The sequence below is a fragment of the Anopheles coustani genome, chromosome 3 (assembly GCF_943734705.1).
Source record: "Anopheles coustani chromosome 3, idAnoCousDA_361_x.2, whole genome shotgun sequence".
Taxonomy (NCBI): domain Eukaryota; kingdom Metazoa; phylum Arthropoda; class Insecta; order Diptera; family Culicidae; genus Anopheles; species Anopheles coustani.
The window spans coordinates 44,641,570-44,661,597 of NC_071288.1; the positions used below are offsets into that span (position 1 = coordinate 44,641,570).

At 45.0% G+C, this 20,028-nt stretch overlaps 1 protein-coding gene across 1 annotated transcript; it reads left to right on the forward strand.

Annotated features, from left to right (window-relative positions):
* Positions 1-702: 702 nt before the first annotated feature.
* LOC131261889 (protein couch potato-like) lies at positions 703-19,749 on the forward strand. Its single transcript, XM_058263742.1, has 7 exons — positions 703-720; positions 4,001-4,196; positions 6,048-6,229; positions 15,982-16,101; positions 16,235-16,735; positions 16,877-16,952; positions 19,139-19,749. The coding sequence occupies exons 1-7, from the start codon at positions 703-705 to the stop codon at positions 19,747-19,749; spliced, it is 1,704 nt and encodes a 567-aa protein (XP_058119725.1).
* Positions 19,750-20,028: the final 279 nt, after the last annotated feature.

Sequence of the window (20,028 nt, forward strand, 5' to 3'; positions counted from 1 at the left end):
GGGGTGCATCGTTAGGGCGAGCGAATGCGAAACATGTAAAAAATAGTATTCTCTCACAATCTTGTAAGCGGAAGGGATTTTTTGCGATTTACTCAGTACCCACTCAAAGGGCGGGAGTGTTGTGTGAGTGTTTTTTGCAGCCCTTTTTCCCATCCGCAAGGTGGTGGTGGAAATGGTAGCCGTGATAGTAAACATACGTCGGAGATGGAGTGGAAGAGTGAAAGAAAAAAACCGGAGCTGCATCTCGATCTTCTTTATCTCTTTGGCTCAGCGTTCGCCTGTTGCATGGAGGTGAATTTTCCGAGCCCAACCCAACCGGCTCCGGGCGGATGCACCAACACACCCAGGCCACCCGATCCCACCATCCCACCGAGCGCTAATTAAAATTATTACATCCATATAAAACGGAATTGTTAGCTAAATTCACTTTCAGTTGAATGTTTGCCTCCGCGCGCGGTCTGTCGGATCTCTCTTTGGGGTGGAGTTTTAGTGCTTTCACTTGCGGTTTTTCTTGCACCACCCAGCCGGATTGGGTTTTGCACTGGTGTTATTTATGCTTCCGTTAGCGATCCTTGCAGTGGTCGTTTTTAAGATTCAATTTGTACGTTGGTGAAGTACTACCGGGAGTTTGCGAGAAAGGCTCCAGTGTATTCATCTGATAGGCGAACCAAACAACCTCTAAAGAGAAAAAGTGAAACCAAGATGAAAATGAAATTAACGGTATGTGTTTGGAGAAAAATTTAAACTAGTTGAATGTCCAACACAAAACAATTGAACTTTTACGAAATGTTAGAAAACTTTAAAACATTGAAAAACATTAGAAGATTGCAATTGCTTGTGTTTTAGCTCGGAAAGTGTCAATTTAGAGAAAAAACTCGGAAAAGGTCTATTCCGTCGTGTAACAAAGTGTCCGGCGACTTTCGTGTAGAAAAGTACCGCTCTACCATAGGCTTATCGTTAAGCTTTCGAGGAAACTATTATTTTCAGTGTTTTCCGTTCAGTACGATTCCAATGCTGACGCCGGTGACAGAAAAGAATGAGTCGTAGAAAGATGGAAAATAATAACCGGTTTCCTATGGGAAAGACGGGTGTCGATCGGGTGCATACAGCGTGGTTGACCGTGGTTCCAGCTGCCGGTGCGCTTCTCCCTTTCCCGGCTGCATCTGTCAGCATGCGCCGTTTCGGGGTGCTTTGACATACGGGGACACACTTGTTACCGATTGCCTCTAAATCCTTCATGCATTCATAAGGCTTACCGCACGGACGGTTGGCATCGCGTAACGGATCGAAAGACAGTACGGCACGACGTGGTTTTATTCGTTCGTTGGCTCTGCTTTTCCCACCCTCCTTTTTCTGCCCGTTATTTTCTTTCCCTCCAAGCGCACCGAAGCGAAGGATACTTTCCGGATGGCTAAAGTGGCGTAGTCGATCGGATTAGCCAAGGATATGGTACAGTTTTGCACACTCTTGCACGAGCTCCTCGAACCCCCTCGCGGTGGCGTGCACTTTCACCATTCTTCACCGCGTCGCATTCAACCAGCCCGACATTGTTCCTACTGGCGACGAATGGTGACGGGTTTTTCCTCCGCCCCTATTTTTCACACGACGTTGTTCCCTACCCACGGACAGCCGGCAGCTACGACGCGCGCCATTGTGCCTCACGGACCGTGTTTGTATTTTCCTTTCGAGAAAAGTGTGCGGAAAGGATTAAGATTTATCAAACGAAGAAATAATGGTGCTAACAATAAAATATGGTTCCCCGGGTGGGCGGCCATCGCCAGCTGCGATGTGGGCGATCCGGCTTCGTCGTGAAAAACTAAGCCCCAATCGAAAAGCGATAGAGTTAACAGAAGAGACAGAAAAAAAGTGCACTAAATAGGATCAAATGGTGTGGCCGCTGCCTTGCCTTGGCGAGTGTGCGATAAAGAAGCCGATGGGAATACGAACAAACACCGACACGCTTTTTATTCTCCTTCGTTTGCTGTAGGAGCTTTTGTTCTACACCGTCGGCGCTTCGTCTGGGAAAGTTAAGTTCTGGAAAAGGATGCGAAAAGTTAAAATCGTGATTGGAATTGATTATCTCCGCTTACGCTTTCGGGCGGCGATTTTACCATCTTCACGTTTTGGACGTGAAAAATTGGCGCTCAATCGATGGACACTAATCAAATTAATAAACAATTAGCGTGTGATGCACAGGGGATGATTTATGATGAATGATTTAGCATAATTTAAACCAATTCTGGTTCATGTGGATTTTGCTAATAGAAGAAAAAAAGATGGTTTTATTTAGAATTTTGTTTATAGAGCTTAATATTCCGTGTGAGATATTTGTGTTGGGAAGTTGAAAGCAACGTTGAGTAAAAGAAAATAACTCAACGTTTCAATAATATTGTAAACCAAATTGATCAAATTCCTAGTATTCAACTTAAGTAAATCAGATCTTTTGCTGGCTTGATTTATAGAATGTTTTCTGGGGGGAAGTTTCAATCGTTGTACGATTTATTTCCATCCATTCGAAAATACAACATTCCACATGCCTTACCGATTCGTGTGGCCGTAAAATAAATGTGTGACAAGACCACAGGATGGACGAAAAAAGGGAAACCGTACACCAGCGCAACCGATGTTTCTCCCAATTGTCCCTACGTGAAGCATTTATCCTGGCGGTGGCAGCGGACCGAATTGCTTTTGCCGGCAGGAAGAAATGTAATTTACCAATTGTTCCGTTCCTGCTGATAATCCCCATCCATTTCTCGTCGGCCGATGCGCCTGACATTTACATACGTACCAGCAACGGGTGGAAAAGGGCGCTCAGTCAGGAGTCGGTCCGAGCGTTGAGTGTTTCCCGCAACGAAACGGGATTGAGAAGAACGGGAAAAGGTACCGAACAGGTTGCATGGTTCGCGCAAATGCATCGTTCCGTGATGTTTTTTTTTTTAGCGTTACCACAGTGCTAGTGGATTGATTGAAAAGGTGGCTGCCAAGCAAAAGGAAGATGGAGGGAACTAAAAGAACCACACTAACCATTCGCGCGGAAAAAAGGACGCCTATGAAATGCGAAGGAAATGGGAAATTGCTTGCACCTGCCGGATGCCGGACGCCGTGGAGGTCAGCAGCTGGAGTTGAAAATGCAAAAATTCGATTTATTTCTCCGACAACCCTCGTTCACTCCTTCCTCAGGCACCCCATCCAGGGCACCGGCAACTTCGAGCAGGAGATCTCTTTGGATGGCCAGCATCGCTTGCAGGCTCATAAGTGCATGTCAGTGCAAGGGGCACGATATTGTCCGACCTGGCGAAGAGATGCAATGCGATGCGAAACCCTACGACGATGGCACGAAACTGGCCGATCCGATGCAAAGGGGATAGTTGTACTGACAACGATATGTTTTTTAACTGCTCCATCCGTGAACATGGTCCGTTCGACAGTTCGTGTCGCTTTGGACTTGCAGCAGCTTGAAATGTTTTGCATTGTAAAGTTTTTATTAGGCTGTTTTATTCGAACTAAAACCGAGGAAAACAAGCACAGATGTTTTTAATAACACGAGAGCCGTGGGATTTAAAACATGGGCGCACCGGTTCTCCGGAATGGTATGGCTTGTTTGGATGTTTTTGTATTTGTTTTTGTCGTTGGAGGAAAATTTACGAATTGTTTCCAATGGATTCCAGGAATGGTGGGAATCGTGGACCAGGGTAGACGGTGAAAAGAGGGGATTGAATTGAAAAGACTTTTACATTGGAATTTTGATGCGAACGCGTATACAAACTGGGACAAACCTTCTTTTATTCAGAATATTTATTACCATAGAACATAGTAATAAAAAAACATTAAAAGAATAACAAAATCGGATAGGAAGTAATGTAAACAACAAAGTATGCAATTTTCTAATAAAAATGTATCCTCTTTTCGTTCGCTGATCTGATCTCGGTATGGAAAATGGTTTCAATTTATCAATTCTTTTTCGTTTGCATTCCACTTTTCGTTTTCTCCTCCTCAACAGAACTGCACCCTCCCGTTGTTGCTGCTCCTGCTTGCATCTAGCAGCTGCCTTGCCGATAGTCAGCAGCAACAGCAATCTGTCCAGTCGGAACAATCCTTCGCGAGTGCAGCTGGTGGCGGTGAAAACTCCGACAAAAGCATTGCGAATACGGTGGACAAGAACAAACGTGGTGCCCCGAGCGTACCGGTTGTCGTAGGTAAGTTTTCCACCGGACAGTCAGAAGGAAAACTGCCGGTGGGTTGGGGTGAGAAAATGTTACCTCCTACCGGACAAATGATACAATCAGTCAGCGAGCGAGTAACAACATTGTCGCGAAAGCCCGTTGGAATCGTGTGTGCCTCACTAGGGATTATAGCAACAAGGATGCATCAACTGCACCCGGGCACGTTCTCATGGGTGTTGCTGATGGTAGCTTTCCTTTTCGCTTCTGCTCCTGTTGCATTACAAAACCGGAAGGAAAAGGGACTCGGCGTTGCATGGCAAATCGGACGGCGGCACGTCGCTCTTGAATGTTTTATTAGAGTTTATATGTAAAACGATGGAATCGTATGTTGCTGGACCGGGAAGGAGCTTCGGCCATGCCGCATGGTTCGTGGCCAGGTTGTACCAGGGTTACCAAGCTGCTTTGTTCGCATGAGGGCATTCGTGTCCGTGTCTCCCCATTGCGTGGCTCCATTTGGAGGTACGTTTCATCGCTCCTGGTGATTCTTACTTTCCGGCATAGCTTTTCTCGTGCCAGAAGTTACGGTACCCTGTTAACGAATCGGCCAGATGGTCGTGATCGGAGGTTGTGATATGTTTATTTCATGCTAACCCTCTCTGGTTCCGGTTTGAATCATGAAAAATGGTTGTCCAGTCTGTCACGACAAACACTCTTCGAGGAGAGCGGCGTTTAGAGATAGAGTACCAAGGTTGGCTGCATCCAGCATTTTTGTTTAGTTGTATGTTATCTTAAAATATGCAATACATGAAGTACATTTTTCGTTCAATAGCAAAGTAAGATTTACATGCACAGTTTTCCTAGCAAAAATAATCTTATATACAAATGGATTACTCTTATTGATTGTTCTATTATCATTATCTTAAAAGTACTTGAAATGTGTTTGCTTTGGGTCAAATGATTTGAATTATAATAAAAATGTGTAATTAAATTTTACACATGAAATATTAGAAGAATATTACTTACAAAATAATCAAACGAAACAATAAAACTGAAACGTAAAAAAAAGGATAACATGACAACATTTCAATGTTGTTTCACAGGGAAATGATTCAATGAAATTCAAGGACAAATAATGTTACTTAAAATGAAAGTTTATATCATGTTGAAATAATTTGTTCAAACTGTTTAGAAAATCATTAATTTGCTTTAATTTAACTAAGCAACCCGATATGCTATTTTGAATTTGAATGAACCGTGGGATTAACAACAATTGATTCACTATACGCATTTCAAATTACTCTAAATTACTTGGAAGATGGTTTAGTTTTAGTGCATCTTTTTCGAAATTCTAAATTAAATACTTTTATTTGTAGGATATAACATACGGTATATTTGGACTTAAACTTGCTAATTTTACATGTTTTACTTAGAACGAGATGGTTTGAAATGAATGATAAACAGGTCGCCGATGAAATGGCAGACCACGCCGTGGATGCTTTAAGTTTCCACCCATCATCCGGTTGAGCGGTATCGTGTCGACGAATTCAATTACGCCAGTACAAAGTGAACCAAAGTGTGTTCTGATGTGATGATGAGCGGATTATGTTTAGATTCATTTCTGCGCTACACATCGTCCATTCGTCTCATCAAACGGTGGAGCGCCGTCCGTTGATATGATTAATTAATTGTGGACACAATCGAAACCCTCCCGGTTGGGTCAGGTTCAGCCGGGTATGCTCGGGGGTTGTTGATTGATTTTGCCGGTGGAAGGAAAATGGAGAATTGCTTTCAAACCCCGCAGCCAGTTCGTTGCTGCACCTGAGACGGGATTGTTTAGTTTAGGTGCTATTGCCCCTTTCATCAGATCTTCGTTTCGCTTCACAGGTACCCCGGCGGCGCAGCACACCGCTTACATAAATCACCACGTTGTGGCTGCACCTATTTCCGGCCACGCAACGCACGCAGCCATCGGCGCGGTTCCGTTCGGGTACGGTCACGCACTGGCGAGCGGAGGACACATCCTGCAGACGCCGGCAGCAGCAGCAGTCGCGACGGCAGTGCCGCAGGTGAGTCGAACGCTTCTTACGCTTTCCGAAGGAACCGAACCGAGGAAACGTCTCCCGCTTGCTACTGGGCTGGCTGGCATGGTTTTCCGGTGCCTTGTGGGTGTGAAAAATGGACGCCTTGGGTACTCGATAACGCCCCGGTGTCGAGCAGAGTGGATTACCCCTAGTGTTTATGCAACCGCACAGGCAGCCGCCAGGTGATGCGCGTTTGGGATCGAAAAGACTTCGTGCAAACATTTGCACCGCACACGCAAGAGAGATGCACAAAGACAACAAGCACAAGAGAGGTTGAAAGTGTTATTATGGAGCTTTTAGCCGATGAGAAGGAAGTGCTTCCGAAGTGACTTGTGGGTGACTAAATTGCTTATTTAGTTTTATTTTGCGATACACTCCGGTTAAAATGTTTCAAGCTGACGTTTTTAATGTCTAAACCATACTGAGGATAAGTATAAATTGAAGATTTTCACAGCATATAGATAATTGGATCTTGTTTTATGCAGCAAAACATGTCGTACCACATGAAACCCGTACAGTTTCCCAATAGTTGAACAAATTTACAATCTCGTTATCTCACCTTTATTTATTGAACACCATAATTAATGTCAATGCAGGGTCGCATGTTTCGTTTAAGTGACTCGCATAAGGGAGATTGCATGTTCGTAAATTTATAAAAATCTGCATTGCAGTGTTTTTCAAAGCGGCACCTTTTGTACAAGGTATTTTTAAATGAACCACCACTAATCACAGTGATTTGTCTTGCTGGTTCATTTTTTGTATGTAATGAATTTTCAAAATATTGAGACCATGAAAGCTGACATGCTTTTTCTTGTCCAACAATTTCTATGGTTATTAATAGTAAATCTTAGCTATTTGGCACGAGTTTCAAACATCAAATGTTTGGTCTACTAACGCAATGATGTAAATCAGTGAAAAGATAAAATAAGAAAGTGCACATTTCGCTTCAGCCCGCCTGAGCCTACTATGCGCATGCATAAATATTTACAAGCAATCAGTGTACGCTGCCAGCGGATGTTAATGGAGAAATACACACACCGTCAGGTTGATGGAGAAATAAAACAAGCGTGTATGTTGTTGTTTTTCTACCGCTGCCGCTTCTGGCTCGTACGGAAACCGGCAGCCCCAGGGTGCGCCCCATCGATCGGGCAGGTTGTTTGAATCGTAAATTTTCCACCGCCTATCACGATCGCCACCGGCCCCGGCATAAGGTTAAAGGAGCAACATCCTTCCGGTCCTGTGTGGCCCAAGCACGGCCCGGCCAATGAATAATGATATGGCAATATGAGTAACGGGAAATTTGAATTCCCGTATCCCTGATTTCCGGTGAAGCAGCGCTACTTTGATGCTGGTTCGTTGCTTTTTTGTACTAGCTACGTGGAACACTTCACTTTTACCGCTTTCAGGCACGCGAAAGCGTATGCTTTTCACATTTCTTCGAAAACGTGTCGCACGTGTTTTCGATAGGCTCACCGTTGGGAAAGTGGAAAATCTCGGTGTGGTAGGGATTACGGCAGCAGGTCACGTTTAATTGTTCCGGTGAAACATTTAAACGGGAAAATTGACCTCCGACGGGTGGTTTGAATTTATCGAAAGCGAAGTTGTGTTTGCACAACAATTTGTTCGAAAAAATCACTTAAACCAATAGTATATAACTAAGACAAAAAGCGTTTTTGGGCGTCTTGTTACATGATTTAAAAACAAACAGAGGTTCAATTCAAAGGTATTAAATCGTTTCTAAAACAAATAAATTGAAACGATAAGTTTTATTTGTAATAAAACAAGAAGTAAGGCTAGGTATGATCGTCCATATCAAGCGCCAAAGTTTGGAGTATGCAAAGATTTTTAATGATCTTCCAGTATTTGTCGACGTGCCGATGTTTTATGAGTGCTTTTCTTTGACAGTTCGACTTGTTTCCCCGAACACTTTTGGGTGCTCGTCAAATTTGCATTCAAAAAATAAATTTGAAGTCTCTTGAGCAGAAGGAACCAAACTTGGTGAAAAAGCAACATACATTCTTCCTCTCGGGCATGATGCTCCCCCATGCTCTTCCCGGAATTATCACGTTCGGTTCGGGAAGCGTCGGGAAAAGTTGTTCAATCAGTCCAACCACCGACTTCCGGCGCCATCCATCTATTTCGTGTGCGTGCCACGGTAGAGGGCACGTTGGAGATCACGTTCGCTTCCCGAGACTCCCGTTCATTAATGCCCCCGTGTCGGGCTGTCGCCGGCCGCGTCGTGGCATCTGGGGAGTTGGCGGAAATAAGAAATCAATTTAAATGTCATCAATTATTAGGCAACGGCGCTGTCAGCGAACAACTCCATCACGTGATTCGCTCACCCTCGCATGCGTCCTGGCATCGGATGGAGGCGTTTCCTTTGGTTTTGCGTTTACCCGTTGCGGATCCTGTTGCGCGAAAGATGCTTGAAAGAAGCACCTCAGTTGTGTTTCAGAAAACACATGCCCTTTTTCCCCGGGGGGATGCGGTAACGCGCAACGTTTGCGTGGGTTTTCCTGTGGAAAATGAGAGAGACACGCTCGTTGAGCGTTTCCGAATTGTCGCTAGCAAGAAAGGGCACGAACGGGGGATGAAGCGGGCACAAGCAAGGTTTAAGCTCGTGGGGTTTAAGCGAGGATGTGTGTCCTGGTACGAATTATGGATGGAGTTTGGAGCTGTAATAATTAACGGATGGCTTTTTTCCCCCGCGCGTTTTCCCGCATCGAACCGCACACCTGGTGGCCCTACCTCTGCCGCATAGCAAACCGGCACCCAGTTGCCAATGACTTCTTCAAGAAGGACCGCTTCTGCCGTGGCTCTTCCTTACGTCTGCAGAAGCAAAAATCTGTCATCGCAACGCCATTTTCGTCAAAGCGTTTGGGCTGTGGCTCTTTTCCCGGGCACCACATGCTGGCAGCAACTGTGCAACTGGTGTCGGAGATGACACACAACCGCGACCTGATGAGTGATCGCTTGTGCGAGTGAGGATTCACACACTTTTTCACCACCATCGAGACGCTCGGTTTGCGCAACGGGATGCATTGAGGATGGCGAAGGAACAGTCGGAACCCTGCGGGAAAAACTTTTTAACGAGATTTTCCCTGCGCGGGTTTTATTAGGTTAGTGCGGGGATGGAAGCGCCCGTGTTCCCGTTTGCAGCTGGCATCGCGCGCTGCTCGGGTTACGATTATGAGGCAAGTGCTCGTTTATGCTTCTAATTACTCAACGCACGGGAGAAAAAGTCAAGCGTGGCGGTACGGTTGACATCGTTGCCGCATTGCTGGTGTGCTTTTGCATGCTGGTGATTGTGTTTTAATCTTGTAGCGGCACACTGATGACGTCGAATGGAATTTGGTAGGGTACCATCAATCAAAACGTTCTGCCATTGATTGACATGTTAACAAAAATGTATGATGTATTGAACAGTTTTACTTTGCTCTGCTTCCTCTGCGTCTTATTTTATTTTTAACTCTTTTGAATGACAGAATTCGAATGTATTCATTTTATTTATCTAGGATTGAAATCGGAAATGGTTGAAACAGTTGACAAAGCAGATCAGAACTACAAGTAGAGAAAGAAACTAAAAACTGCACACATTCAAATGAAATGCAATAGCAGGAAGTTATTCTGATCGCATTTTTCTGAAACTGTATAATATCCGATGAAGTAAGTGTAGAGCAATTCTTGGAAAGTTGTTATTCCGTTTTCATGGAATCAACTGATTCCATCGTTTCTTTTATGCAACAGATTCGTATGCGTTGAAAAATGTATTTTTTAATTTATTTGTAAATAAAATAGGATAAAAAACTAGTTGAAAGAGCTGACAAAGCAGATCAGAACTACGAGTAGAAGAATCAGCTGTGAAGTACACACAATCAAATGGAATGTAATACCAGGAAGTTATTTGGATCGCATTTTTTGTGGAACAATAATATAATTCTTTTATGCTGTAAATTCGTATTCGTTTCAAAATGTATTAGTTTTCTTTATCTGGAATCAAAATCGGAAACGGTTGAACCAGTTGACAAAGTAGATCAGAACTACAAGCAGAGAAAGGAGCTAAAAATTACACAATTAAATGAAATGCGATAGCAGGAAGTTATTTAGATAAAATTGTTCTGGAGCAATAATATACTATCCGATAAAATAAGTGTCAAGCAATATCTGGAATGTTGTTATACCCTATTCAGTATTCGTATTCGTATTCGTTTAGAAATGTATTCGATTTTTTTTTAATAAAATCAGAAAAGGTTGAAAGAGTTGACAAAGCAGATCAGAACTACAAATAGAAGAATCAGCTGTAAGCTATACACAATCAAATGGAATGCAATAGCAGGAAGTTATTTAGATCGCGCTTTTCTGAAACCATAAGATAAAATCCAATGAAATAATACCCAATGAAATAAGTGTAAACCAATAATTGGAAAGTTGTTATTACGTCTCGTTCAACAGTTGATTCTCTCGCTTCTGTTATGCAACAAAACCTTCACTTAGATAAACACAATGTTCGATGCAAATTACCCAAGTCTTAAGAGGACCGTCCTCCAGCTGCCGGGAACTAGTTTTGCTCGGCACCTCCGAGGAAGTCTTCCGCCCTCGGCACCGGCACCTAGCGAGTGAGGAAAGCTGCTCGGAAGTAAACAAAGAAACAAATTAAAGGCAAGCCATCGGTGAGCTTAACGGATGGGGCTTTTACTCCCGATGCAACCGACGGACCGGAGTAATTGTCCGCGCAGCGGCTTCCCGATGCAAGGTGATGTTTTGCATGTATCTAATTTCGCATCACACGCACGGGGTGCAATTATGCACGCCGGAACGCCCGGGGGACCATGAAGCGCGCGGGCGACCAAAGTCGTTTTGCGAGCGTGCGGTCTTGAAGGGCTGCGGTTATCAAAGTGCACGGTATGCAAAGTGTTGGGCCTCACATCCACCTAGCGGCGATCCGTTGTCGGAAGCTGATGATGGGAGAATAAGTGCAGGCCATTGAGCAAAACCGCCAGAGTGTTGAATTACTTCCGCGGGACTGCTATCTTGTGTGGCGTCTGCGGTGGATGTGTTGAAGATTTAATAGGCTAATGCTATCCTTAAGTGAGGCGAAGTTGCTGGAGGATTATCAATTAGCAGATCAAGTTGTTTACAATCGGTTGGAATCAACGCCGCGTGCGTTGATTTTGAATGTGAGGTAAGCCTGACACGTGCTGCAAATGCAACTGGTTTAATTTATGTTCGGCATTTCATTGAATATCCGTAGGGTGAACGGGGAAGATTTATTACTTAGAGACTCACGTCCTACATCATCGACATGCGATACAAACCGGCTGTGAAAGGAAAATAGGAAATTGGGAAAACATGTGATAAGCTACGTAAGCCTTTAGCTGGATTAACTTATTAACTATCTCTAAAATGTTAGTAGTTTTTTTTTGAAATCCTCATTACCAATTGTATAATTGTATACACAGATATTCGCACATAATAACAAGTTTGTAATAATGGCAAAAAGGATTTGAAATCCTCGGTAGCAACGGAGATTATGAAAGATTTTTTAATAAAAAATACTTTGAACAATAATTCACCTTTAAAATAGAACATATAAACATGATATCAATTGCAGAATTGGGAAAAACAAAAACAAAATTAGAAATAATTTAGATTTTACAAAAAAATTTTGCTGTGTTCCAAAAAGACAACACTTGTTTTCCCAAGTTTTCAAACTTATTTGCTTTTTTTGTGGGTCATCTTCCACGTTATTTTCAAGATATTGAAGTGTTTTTGTATATCTTTCAGGAGAATGCTATTTTTTCATTCTCGTTTGTCATTCTCAGAACAATTAATTGACATTTAAGAATAATGTCATTAGTTTAGAAACTAACATTGTGGCCCCGCTTAGTTAGAAACTCATCCGGTAATTTGGTTCCCATTTTAAAATGATTTATAACTTCAATTACAGTTGTAAATTATAAACAACTGCTGCCGATTAGAAGCTCCGAGCAATTATTTAGCAATAGTAATTTTAATCGGCATCACTTCTGTCGCACTCTGTGCCTCAACGAACGCTAATCTAATGAGTTTGGGTCGATAGAAGCATATTACATTTTCCACTATAAATCTACCCATGAACCCATTACGAATGGAAACTGTCCAACCCGGTACCCCCAACTGTTGCTTCGAATGTTCAATATTCTATAATCAAAAGAGTTCGCTAGCGAAAAACGGAAAGTAAACGTGACAAAAAACATGTCAGATTGTTTCTTTTCCTCCCTTCCTCTCAACGAAAAAGGGTTCGATTTCCATTTATTAAATTTCGACCCACCGGCACGAGTCATGCCAAACTGGTGGCCAAAAAGTGTGCAAAGGATTGAACTAAAACACGTTCGCATCCCGGGACGGCGCGGGTTAAAATAATAATGTCATCCGATGGGCAATTTTGTCCAGCTGTCGAAAAGTTGATACCACCAAACTTTTTCCCGGGTAGAAAAGTTGTTGTGTAAGCGCCTCCATTTATCCAGAGTCATTTGTTTTACTGTTTTTTTTTGGTTTGGTTTGGTCGTTCTTCCGTTGGTCCGTTTTTCTCCCCCCCCCCCATTTTCCCGCTCGATGGCGCAGGTTTTGTTTTTCGCTTCATTCTAGCGTCGTTTGTTTTAAGCACATCTCGCCTCTTGCCAGTGATAACACACGTTAACACACGTTGTGTGCTGTGTGGCCGCTTTCTTATCTGTCGCCGGTCGCAAGGTCGCCAGGTTCTGGTCGGCCAGGTTCATTAACTTCCGCTTAGCAACCGACGGTCTGTAATGCGGTGGATAAGCTTCCGGCAGTTAGGGGCACACAATTTTGTAGCAAAAAAACAAAAGAAAATTAACGTACCACTCATCACACCAGTCAGCAGGTTTTCGAAATCGCAAGCGGCCAAAAAACCCGGCCTGCAAGTAATGGTGTTGAAAAACAAAACGGGCGGAAAATGCGAAGGATTCGCACGGGAAACGAATCGCGCCGTCGAGCGAGGCGAAAGGACAACGAACAACGAAAAGGGTGCCAATATGAGCAACATTAGCAACCATCGCTGGCGCTGAAAAATGTTTTCCTATTTTTGTCAACTCATTTAGCAACTCGCCTACGGGCTCCTTTGTGGCTTCGACTAACTGTCGAATCGTTTTGGCCCCACCATGCGGAAACACTCGTCTCGGGTTAACTTTGGAAACCGGGAAAAGCCCTCCACCCTTCCGACTTCCGACCAAATTGCCCCGAATTGGATTCACCGACATTGGCGGTAATCAAATAATATCTCGCATGAAAGGGCAAATTAAAAACTTTTACCGCACGGCTCATTTCGTTTCGCCTGTTGCTTCCTGCTTTCCCGATCCAAACCACCGTTTACGCCGAACGAAATTAAAACAAAAATGTGTTTCAAATTCTAGCAAAGTGACATAATGTTGTAATTTGAAGGGGAAATCAAAATAACGTTTCCGTGGAACCGAACATTTCGTTCGCCCATTTTCGTGTGGAAGTGTTTAATTAAGTTTCGTGTTGAGCTCGAATTCTGATGATTTTGCGGACGATTCGCCAGCACGGAGGGAGGGAAAAGGGAGAGAATATGGCGGAAGAAGTTCGAGGTCGCACCCGTTTGTCCTTGGTCGCGTGGTGGAAATAACATATTTTATGTAATGGTGGGGGTGAAATTTTACGTTTCGAGCAATCGAGCGTACCGGACCGCAGCTGTGTGAGATAACGAGAATTCAAATGCCGCAAGCAAATGGAACCGAACCCTCGTCGAAGAAGCCCCCCGAAACTTCGTTTGCCCCACGGTGGCTCTTCTGTGCGCTAAATTAAGCTGTTAAAATGTATGAAGTGAACACGAAATGATCAGCCACCGACAGGTGCAAGCAGGTGGTAGTATTCGTGCCGACGGTGGTGCAACGAGGTGACAATTTGATGCTGGAAGTTCTTTTTCCACTCTTTCCTTTTTATTTTACCCTTATTTACACCGCTGCTTTTGAGTGGTCCATTCCGGAGAGCCAATTTTGACGGTCACGGTGGCACGTTTCGAGTCTCACGTCTCAATCGGACAGGGGGGGGCGAACTTCACCCGCTTACATAAAGCGAGCGTCGCGAGAAGATGATCGGTCGGGCTTCTGCCGCTGATTGAGAAAAAGAGGTTAATGTTTGGGTTAAATCATGAGGGAAATTGGCCCCGAAGGAGCGATTGAAGCCACCTTTATCGAGTGAGAAAGATTCAGCTGGAGATACTCTAGATTACATTATGCAATTCTTGGCTGGATTTTTTTAAGGCGAACTGAAAGAAAAACTCCGACAGCCACCAGAAACAGATGGTGCTGGTAGAATTTACTACGACTGCTAAAAACTGTGTGCAAAAAGCAACGTTCTTCAGATCGTTGACGAACGCGTACGGAGCTTGATCCGGGTGTCACCATATTTTAGCCCAGATGGATACCGAAAGATAGCGCATCAATAACGGATCTTCCTTTGCTGCATGTCAATTTCAAGCAAACCCCGACCTTTTGCCCTTTCAGCATCACTTTGAATTCAGCAAAAAAAAAAACAACCAAACGATGTCGAATTTTAGTCCTTCCATATCTGCAGTTCCGTTGAAAAAAAAAACGAATTGATTGGCTGATGAAATGTTCTTGACAATCTCAACAATCCATGGAAAAAATCGAACGATCGGAAATCGCAAATGTTTTCCCCCACCCACCCCGCGCGTTGGAATTGGATGGTTGGAATGTTTTCCCGTCCATTTGTACCGTCTTCAGCGGAAAGCCAGCTGCCAGCTCGGTTCGGCAGAACTGGTACCGGATTGAGTTTTCGGATTGATTCGTTCGGCATGTTTATCGGAACAGAAAAACACGATTCATTTGCTCGGTTGATGCAATCACCGCAAACAAGGTTCATCAGCCGACCGACTCGTCTGCATATAGATTGTATTTTTGTTGTTTTGCCGATGCAAGCCTGTTTTTCCTAGCAACGGCTGCCGCTATCGCTCGCCTTCGATGGAAAGGACAGTGAGGGGAGATGTGATTTAAAAATGATTAATTAACTGTGCGTTGAAAAAAGCAATTTAGCTCGATTGGCATGTTGAGCGAAATGTAAATTATACTGATTCGGGCGAATTTTCCACCATTTGAGATAGCAGAATTTGCTGCGAACGCAATTTTACTTAATTTCCACGGAAACATAGTATCAAAAAGTGCTTGTTGCAACGTTTTCTGTTGGGTTGACTCGTTTGTGTGTAGCACGCAGAGCATATAAAACCGTCCGATCCTTTCGGGCTTTGCTAAATCTGTCACGAACGATTGCGTGCCCGAGCGGGAGGAACTTTTTCATCGGCATACTTTTCCATGTAGCTTTTCATCGCCTGCTTTCTCTCAGCCCGAAAAGGTGGAACTCCATCGCGTGCTCTACAATGTGCACAGAGGTTTTTTGGTTTGGCTTTTTGTTTTTTAGAGCTAGCGATCAGCTCTTAGTTGCTGCTGCTTACAGTAGCAGTTCTCCGTCCGAAAAGTGGCAGGTGTCAAAAATGCTTGGAAAAGTGCTTGTAAAAAATCAGAATAGGGAAACTGCACTCAGTACAACAGCTTAATGATGGCTTACGCTTGCTTCTGCTTCATTTCAAGAGAAACGTATTATGCTGCCTATGCTGAACTTGAATGCTTGTTGTTGTATCCAGTGCTATTTCATAGGTCGAACTTGATTTAACTCGGTTTCGCTTTTGCGTGAACTTGCAGCATGTGACCATACACAAGGTCAGCTACGTTGAGCCTGCCAGGGCGACTACCACGACCACGACCCTCAAGCTGGCTAGCGCGTCCGAAGGGTTGCATCATCTGTCACCCCTCTTGGCGAAGGTAGTAGAGAGTCTGGTGACACTTCCGATTTCCGCCTGCGAAGAAAGTGTCGAGAGGCGTCTGTATTGAGATGGGTTATAACTTAACGACTCATTATGCCTATGTTTCTTTTCCCTTTCTTCACCGTCCTTAGTATAACTACGCCGTACCGCAGCTCACCTACACGCACTACCCGCAGTATCAGCTAGTGCAGCACCACCACCACCAACAGCAGACCAGCCCCGTCGGTGGGACGCTCCAGCCGGCCACCATCTACGCGACTCACACGGCGCTTCACGAGCATCCGGTTGCGGAGATTGCTACCCACCACCAGCCGCAGCACCAGCAACAGACGGCGTACGCACATCAGCAGCCCATTTATGCGTCCCACCCGGCGGCCATTCATTACTCGGTGGCCCTTCCCGGGCAGCATAATTACGCCGGGCAGCAACAGCAGCAGCAGCAGCAGCCTCAGCAACAACAGCAGCATCCTCTGAGCCACACGCAAGCCATCCATTACCAGCAGCAGGCGGTGGCGTCGGGCCTCGCCGGGCAGCAGCCGGCCGTGCCGATCGTCCACCAGGCCCCGATCGCCGCCATCAATCAGGTCCACCAGGCGCAGCAGGTCTACGCGACCCAGGGACAGCTGACCAAGGTGAGGCTGCTCTCGCGTCTTGCGGGCGGCTCAATATTGAGGCACAATTTATGGAAATGGGTGTGCCTCCTATGGCCCACCCCTCGTTCCGATCCAATTTACTCATCCATGTTTCACCCCCTTTTCACTCCCCCTCATCAGTATCCACTGGCGGGAACGAGTTTGTACGGAGCGGGCGGGTTGCAGAACCAAATATACTCCACGGTACCCAGCTACGGTAAGTCAGTTCTCTTGCTCGGTGGCATCTTATTCGTACTCGCCGCCACTAAATATGTGCCACTCGGCGTTCGGCAGTTTATTTGTCGGAGTAATCATTGCTTTCATCATCACGCGGGTTGAGCTCGCAGGCGTCGAGGCTCGCAAACTTCGTTCGACTCCTTTCGGAGCGCACCCGAAGTAGACACGTCGGTATATTTTCGGAGCATCGTAAAGAAGGGGACGCTGTCAATACTGGTCGATTTACGTGGCCTGTGCTTTTTCTTTAATAAAAGCCTACTAAGCTGCATAATAGCACGAATAAGAGGCCATAGGGCGGGTTAGTACTTTATCTATGAGAGGAAAGTGGCTATTCAACATGTGATATATCGTACTTTATTTTATATAGAAAAGTATGAGGTATGTTCATGTCTTAATTAAACAATGTACAGCAAAGAATAAGAAGATAAGAAAGTACATTAAAATGATGGACATTAAAAAGAAATATCTCTTTAACGTACTTTTACATACTGAACGAATCAGTATCAAATGGGTTCCTTTAGCGTCTTCATATACTTACTGGAAGAATTGTGCTCCTCTGGAGTGTCAAACATAATGTTTACATCGTAAACGAACACAATAGGTACGGTCACACGAGACGAACCCTGCTCGAATTTGGACGCTCGGCGAACCTTTTCTTGAATGTGTTAGTGAATCGAGCAGAGTTCGCGAACCTTTTTCGAGCAGAAAAGGTTCACCGATTTTGGTGGATAGCACGAACCTTTGCCGCGAACCTTTTTGACGTTCCGTTCGATTTCCCCATTTGTTTACAATGCTTACTTTGATTTATTCTTACCAACTATCAATGAAACTACATCAATGGTTCGTTACGTGTGAACGCTAAAAGGTTCGGCGAACCTTTTTTTGGCATTCGTTTGTAATAGTGTGCGAAAGGTTCGCCAGCAAAGGTTCGTCTCGTGTGACCGTACCTAATGAAATATGCTTGACGTGCTTAAAAACTGTTTTTTTTCCAGTTATTATACGTTGTTAAGAAAAGGGAAGACGAATTCATACAGATGATACTTAGTTCTAACGGTAAGTGTTGGAAACAGTTCGGACCCATAAGTTCGAACTCGCTCCAACAGCACCTGTCAGACGAAAAGGGAATCAGCGGGAGAAAACCGATAAAAGAAGTGGAAAAGCGGGAAAAAACTCTTACTCTTGTAGAAGCACAACCAACGGGAATAAAGAGTAAATTTTCGGCTTTTCTTTGCCACATTAGATATTCCTAAGAATTCTTTTAATTCCCGCGACGTAGAAAGTGTTTGGAACAGTAAGATAGAACCTTCTGACCATCTGCCTATGGATGGGTCATTTCAATACATAGTTCAAAGCAAACATTGGTTTTTCCACAGTCGATTGTACACTAGATAAATATAGAAATAGGGAAGTATAAAAAATACTTTGCAAACAAATCACAGGCTACAGGTTTAAAAAGTATACCAAATAGGTTTGAGATTTTTTGCAAAACTGCTTTGTTAGTTTTTACGAAACAGTTATTATTACTGAAATGAAACAAAACGATCCGCTTTTTTGATGAGGATTGGAAATTATTTTACCTTATCATGTAGTTATGATATTTAAAGTTAAGTGATGCATACCGAGAAATTGTGCTACTGATTCAAAATACTTCGAAAAGTCACAAATGTTGAATTTCGGGCTTTTACAGATTTGACTGCTTCTTAGAAAGGAATGTTATTCTGCAATGTAAAGACGGAAGTACAGATTTTCCTAATTATCCTCTTTCCGATGGACATGCTTGTTGCCCATCAGAAAAGCAGCGTCCTTCTCGGGAAATTTGAAGAAAAACCGAGCGAGGATTTCCTCCACGTTCCCCACTTTCCATCGCTTCTTCATCCGAAAACCGTCCGCCATCTCCATCTGCACTCGGGCTTCGTAAACCTCCATCCGGCTCCACTTGACTCACGCTTTCCCGCGGGCCCGGCAATCCAGTGCACATCCGGCTACTCCCTCCCTCCCCCTCCTGCCCTCCTTCCTCTGCACCCGGGTCTTATCATCCGGTGTACGCATCCTTCATCCGGGGATGGAATCTGGCATCCGGGTCCGAAAGCGGAGTTTCTAACGGAGCCTTTTCCCTTTATCTTTATTCCCTTTCCTCGGCCGCCCGCGCCACCCCGTGCCCCCCAGGTGACCCAGACACACTAACAAACCTAGCCAATCCCGAACCATCCACTCCCTCCGACGCTCCCCGCCGATACCCGACCGTACGGCCCGTCAGCCGGCCCAGCAACGTCCCAAACGATATCCGGCCCATCACCGAGTACGAGGATGATTACGGTGGCGAGGGTACGGACGCGGCCGGCGTCGACAACGACCTGTACCGGGACGAACAGCCGCCCGGCCGGAACGGAGCGCCCGCTGGTGGCGAACGGGTGAACGAACCGTGCGACAAAGACTCCAAGAAGTCGGGCCAACCGAGTGCGTTCAACCGGAATCTCTACAACATGTGGAGGGCGTACGATCTGGGCCGGGCGCTGCTGAAGGCTTCCGGTGCCAGTGGAACGACGCCCAAGCCCCGGACCAAGCCACCGAACGGCGACAGCACCGACCGTATCCAGCTGATCCACCCGCCGGGCGAGTCGGACAAGAAGCTGAAGGGCAAGTACTACGAGGGCAAGTACTACGCCTACAACCGGGCCGGTCGTCAGGAGACCAACCGTTCGCCAAAGTCCGTCAATCCCGGCACTACGTCTACGACAACGCGTACGCCCTCGTCCCGCCGGAGAAAGCTCGACTAATCCCGTCCGACTTGAGTGATGTCCGCTTTCTAGTACACTCGTACTACAGTCGTTTAACTTTACGTCAAACCCCGGAGCTGCTCCTGCTTCCCTCCTGCAAGCTTCGGTATGCCTCGGCAATTGCACAACCACAACCACAACCATTTCCCACCACCTCCATCCATCCGTTCACCCATCGTCGTCGTCCTCGTCACCGTCCAGCTCGCTGGCTGGAAGAAGTACTGCAAGCTCTGTTCTGTTTTCAACTCACAGACTCAATCTGGAGTTGAAACTGCACTT

Excerpts from the sequence above, each read along its gene's own strand:
- LOC131261889 (XM_058263742.1), top strand. Across the intron at positions 16,102-16,234 it reads TGTCACCCCTCTTGGCGAAG|TATAACTACGCCGTACCGCA; the intron begins GTAGTAGAGAGT and ends CACCGTCCTTAG. Across the intron at positions 16,736-16,876 it reads CCCAGGGACAGCTGACCAAG|TATCCACTGGCGGGAACGAG; the intron begins GTGAGGCTGCTC and ends CCCCCTCATCAG.